Source organism: Eutrema salsugineum, unplaced genomic scaffold, assembly GCF_000478725.1.
Source record: "Eutrema salsugineum unplaced genomic scaffold, Eutsalg1_0 scaffold_6, whole genome shotgun sequence".
In the NCBI taxonomy this organism is placed as follows: domain Eukaryota; kingdom Viridiplantae; phylum Streptophyta; class Magnoliopsida; order Brassicales; family Brassicaceae; genus Eutrema; species Eutrema salsugineum.
The window spans coordinates 8,906,511-8,911,947 of NW_006256547.1; the positions used below are offsets into that span (position 1 = coordinate 8,906,511).

Genomic DNA, 5,437 nt, shown 5'->3' on the forward strand with positions numbered 1-5,437 from the left:
GTAATTATTTTATGAAACTCTTGTGCCCGCACAAGGTGCGGGCTAATTACCTAGTTTAAGTAATGAAAAGTTATAGGAAAATTAAGAGCAACAATGATAAACTAGACGTTTATTTAACAAAATAATATTTTAACGGAAACAAAAAATTCGTTGAAAACTCGTTTTAAAATGGAATTAACAAAAAAAATGCCTGATGATAATACTGTATATAACTTACTCATTTTTCTATGTTGAGGCTTTGACAAATTCATTCATAAATATAACAGAGTTAAAAGTAAAGAGAAACATTATACTTTACCAAATGCAACACTTATATATTTAAATCTATTATTGTAAGAATGGGATAGGAACTAGGAAGTAGGAACTAAGGAAAAAGGAATAAATAGGTATTTCATGATTGAAGAAAGAAGAGAAAGCAAAAAGAAAGAAAAAATGTTAGAAATTGTGGGGAAAAAAAAAACCGAAGCATAACTTCTTGTGCTACAAATACAAAAAAAAAAACTTAATCTATATCCATTTATACAAGAACAAAAATTGTTCTACATCTCATAGATTTAAGTATTTAACACTGTACAAAAATAAGACTGGGAAGAGAGTTAAATTTGTATTGTCGAGATAAGACAAAAAATACAAAACTATACTGTGGTTATTACATTAAAAATGGCGTATCTCATGCCATCACTAACCATGAGATGGTTAACCTCAGAGACGCTGTCATAATCTCCGGACATCCACAGTCCATCTGTTCCGCTAACTCGCGGCACTGCGAAGCACGAGATGATCGAGAACGGGAACCGCGTGATAACGGCGTGAGTCCCATCTCGTCTTTCGTTATGAGCTACTCCTCCTTCTCCTGGCCCTGCTCCGTTAACATTCACGGCGGTTGTCGATGCCATCTCGGTCTCGTCAGCCACGCGTGGGCTCTTACGAAGGTTTTGGAGGTTGCGACAGAGTAAGGAAAGCATCTGCGTCATATCTGATCTCGATTTGGTTTTACTCTCTCTTGCCCCCTTTTTTTTTTGGAGGGTTTGATGAGATAGGACTTGGGAGAAAGGAACCGCATGGGCTATTTTTATTTGGAGAAAGATTTGCAAGTGGGCAACTTGGAATTTGCTTTTCATTATTAGTAGTGCTACTCTCTATCATCAATATTTTATTTTCTTACCTATATACTTTTTCAATTGTTGTTTGTTTGTTTAATCACAAATGGGAAATGGTAGGGGATAAATTCCCGCGTTGGCACTCTATTATTTACTCTCATGATTAGCTGATCATCCAATTATATTGTTCTAGGGATGGGAGTATGGGACCCCTGCAGATTTTTGAAACTTGTTACTTTAGATGATGAAACAATATTTCAGATGTTTATCTTACATTATATGTTGAATACATGTTGATATACTAATATAGTGTTACGATTTGTTTGATTGCTAATAAGATATATAAAAAAAAAAGTAATTGGATTTGTTATTAGCTATTTTTAAGTTTACTTTTAAGAGTAGGGATGGGCAATCCGATTTTATGGTTTGATTTCTCTTCAATAGGTTTTAGGTACATATTTGGGGTTTATACAAAACTAAAACCAGTTTTGGAAGTTGGTTTTGTTTCATTTTTTTTGATAACCAAGGTAATCTGAGTTTTTACCACCAACTAATTTTTAGAGTGAATGTAGCGGTCAGCTATTCCTATTTACTGGGGTTTCAAATGGGGAATGACACCATTTCGACTGGTCAAATGAGAGTTGTTAGATACTCCTATTTTTTGTATGAGACCACTCACTCACAACCGCTTGGTTTTGATTTGATTTAGCATGATATAATTTCATATTGGTAACAGTTTGGTTTGGTTTAAATTTTTAAACATAACTTAAATGTATATACAAACAATGATTAAGTAGCTAACGGGCTCGCACTAGAGGCAGGCTACAAAAACCTGTTAAAGCTCAGACTTTGGTGATTCAGTTTCAATGAAGCTTGTGGTTAACGGTAACATTGAGATTGGTTCTTAAGTTGGTTTAATCGGTTTGTTGAGTTGTCAAGACTTGTTACAAAACGATGCGCAGCAAGCAAGGGAAGGAGAAAAGTAGACCTTCTGATCGCGACAGAGGTTTTACTAGTTTGAGTGTTATAAATACTCTGTTACACTCTTGTTGTTGTGTGTGGCGAGTGTAAGGCATTTGAAAGCTGAGTTTAGGTTGTTGCTCTAGGTTTTGAGCTGTTCTTCAACTCTGATCAATATATTGCCTGGATTGAATCCGGCCCCGGACGTAGACTTCATCACACCGATGAGTTGAACCGGGTTAACAAACTCATGTGTCTTTCTTTCTTGTCCTTTACGTATTTTGCTCAACAAACACAAACGAGTGATAGCGTGAGAGAGAGAGACGTTGAATCTTGCAGACAGGTAGTTCTAACAAGTGGTATCAGAGCGTCAGGTTCTTGAGGAAAGCTTAAAACTTGGTCAAGCGTCGAAAGTTTCAAGCTTTGTCGAAGAAAACAGTGAAAGCTTCAAGCTTTGGGAAAAAAGCTTCTACCTTTACACAGAAAAAACATCAAGTTTGTCGAAAAGGTTAGAGCTTTTGGTCTAGATCTGCAAGATTTGCTATAAAGGTTCAAGCTTTGTCTTAAAGACTCAAACTTTGTTTCAAAGTCTTGAACTTTATACGAAAAGGATCCACCTTTAGTCAAGAAAAGATGGCTAAGGAGCTTCTTGCAAGCTCAAAAGTGGATGTTGATAGGTTTGATGGTTCTGGAGACTTCTCCTTGTGGAAGATACGTATGATGGCTCATTTTCGTATACTTGGACTGAAAGATATTATCACGGACTTCAAGCTAGAAAAAGACATCACTGTTCCAGACGATGGAAAAGGAAAGTCCATAGATGGTGAAGATACGGGTGCCACTGTATCAACGACAAAGACAGCTCTAGATCCCGAAAAGGTTGAGAAGTCAGAGAAAGCTATGGGACTTATTATCACCAGTGTTGGTAATCATGTCTTGCGAAAGATTGAGATGTGCACCACTGCAGCTGAAATGTGGTCAAAACTTGATCAACTGTATATGGAAAGTACGTTACCAAATCGGATCCACCTTCAACTCAAGTTCTACACATTTAAGATGAATGACTCAAGGAGTATTGATGAGAATGTGGGTGACTTTCTGAAGATAGTTGCAGAGTTGAGTAGTCTCGATGTGGGGGTTACAAATGAAGTTCAAGCCATCTTATTTCTAACCTCATTAGCTTCGAACTATGATCAGCTGAAGCACACTCTGAAATATGGTCGAGATTCTTTAACCTTGGAAGAAGTAATATCAGCGGCTAAGTCTCGAGAAAGGGAAATACTGGAAGCAGCAAGGGACTACAAAAGTCCTGCAGCAAGCTTGTACACAAACGAAAGGGGAAGATCTGCAACTAAGGACCACGGTGAATCAAGTGGAAAATCAAGGGGAAGAAGCAGATCAAAGTCTAAGACGAGAGTTACTTGTTGGTTTTGTAAGAAAGAAGGCCATATGAAGAAAGATTGTTATGCCAGAAAGAAGAAATATGGAAATGATGGACCAGGGGAAGCAGGGGTTATTGTGGAGAAGATCAGTCAGTCAGAGGCACTAAGTGTAGTTGATCTTGATGCAAAAGACGTGTGGGTCATAGACTCGGGATGTACATTTCATATGACATCTAGACGGGACTGGTTTATTTATCTACAGGATAATGGTGGTACAACTATATTGCTAGGTGATGATCATACCGTTCAATCACAAGGGCAGGGTTCTATAAGGATCAACACGCACGGAGGGTCAATCAAAGTGCTACACAATGTTCGATATGTACCTCATCTCAGAATGAATTTGATCTCCACCGGAACTCTGGACAGACTTGGGTATAAGTATGAAGGTGGAGGTGGGAAGGTCAGGTACTTTAAGAACAACGTAACAGCTCTACAAGGTAAACTGGTAAATGGACTGTACATCCTGGATGGTGAGATAGTTATATCAGAGACCTGCAACATTGAGAAGAAGATGATTGATAAAACGGCTTTGTGGCATAGTAGGCTTGGGCATATGAGTGTTAACAATCTCAGAATCCTAAGCGGGAAAGGATTGTTGATAAGAAGGATATTAAGGAACTCTCATTTTGTGAAAACTGCATAATGGAAAAATCCAAGAAACTAAGCTTCAATGTTGGAAGACACGACACTGAAGATGCTCTGGGCTATTTACATGCAGATTTGTGGGGTTCACCAAGTGTCACTCCATCACTGTCAGGAATGCAATACTTCTTATCGGTCATTGATGATAAAACCAGGAAAGTGTGGTTAATGTTCTTGAGAACTAAAGATGAAACCTTCACAAAGTTTTGTGAGTGGAAAGACTTGGTGGAGAACCAAGTGAAGAAGAAAGTTAAGGTTTTGAGGACAGACAATGGGTTAGAGTTCTGTAATGTAAAGTTTGATGATTATTGTAAGACACATGGGATCGAAAGGCATCACACCTGCATCTATACCCCCCAGCAGAATGGGATAGCAGAAAGAATGAATAGAACAGTCATGGAAAAGGTGAGATGCATGCTAAGCGAGTCTGGTCTTGGAGAAGAATTATGGGCTGAAGCAGCATCGACTGCAGCTTACTTAATAAATCGATCACCCTGTTCTGCAATAGATCACAACGTACCTGAGGAATTGTGGCTAAATAGAAAGCCATGATACAAGCATCTGAGAAGATTTGGTTCTATTGCTTATGTGCATCATGATCAGGGAAAGCTTAAACCAAGGGCACAGAAGGGAGTTTTCTTGGGATATCCTCAAGGCACAAAAGGTTACAGGATCTGGTTGTTGGACTCAAGGAAAACAGTTATTAGCAGAAATGTGGTATTCGACGAGGAAAAGGTATTTAAGGGGTTGAATGCTGAATCAGAACAAGCTACGAGGTCAGAGTTTAATGCAGGGCAGCCAAGTGGAACTTGTCATGTTGAAATTCCTACTGCAACAAACTCAAGCGATCAACAACAACATGAAAACACATGGAACTCATTTCCAGGTGGAGAACTGATAGGAAACTCAAGTGAGTCTGAAGATGAGTTTCATGCCAAAAGTGATGAACCTGATAAGGTGGAGTTAGCAGGGTATCAGTTGACTCGAGATAGAACTCGGAGAGTCACAGTACCACCAGCTAAATTCAATGACTTCAGTATGGTAGCCTTTGCACTGATAACTGCAGAGGACATGGACTATGAAGAGCCATCATGTTTTCATGAAGCCAAGAAATCCACTGAATGGCTGAAATGGAACGGTGCCATGGATGAAGAAATGGTCTCACTGTCAAAGAACAAGACTTATGATGTTGTTGACAGACCAAAAGGGATAAGAGTAATCGGCTGCAGATGGATTTATAAGAAGAAACCAGGAATTCCCGGGGTTGAACCAGTGAGATATAAAGCTAGA

At 38.7% G+C, this 5,437-nt stretch overlaps 1 protein-coding gene across 1 annotated transcript; it reads right to left on the minus strand.

Annotated features, from left to right (window-relative positions):
• Positions 1–494: 494 nt before the first annotated feature.
• LOC112083528 lies at positions 495–1,039 on the minus strand. The gene has a single exon (XM_024151592.1). The coding sequence runs from the start codon at positions 972–974 to the stop codon at positions 636–638; it is 339 nt and encodes a 112-aa protein (XP_024007360.1). The 5' UTR covers positions 975–1,039; the 3' UTR covers positions 495–635.
• Positions 1,040–5,437: the final 4,398 nt, after the last annotated feature.

Bases quoted from the DNA above. Each gene is read 5' to 3' on its own strand.
- LOC112083528 (XM_024151592.1), bottom strand. From the start codon at position 974: ATGACGCAGATGCTTTCCTTACTCTGTCGCAACCTCCAAAACCTTCGT.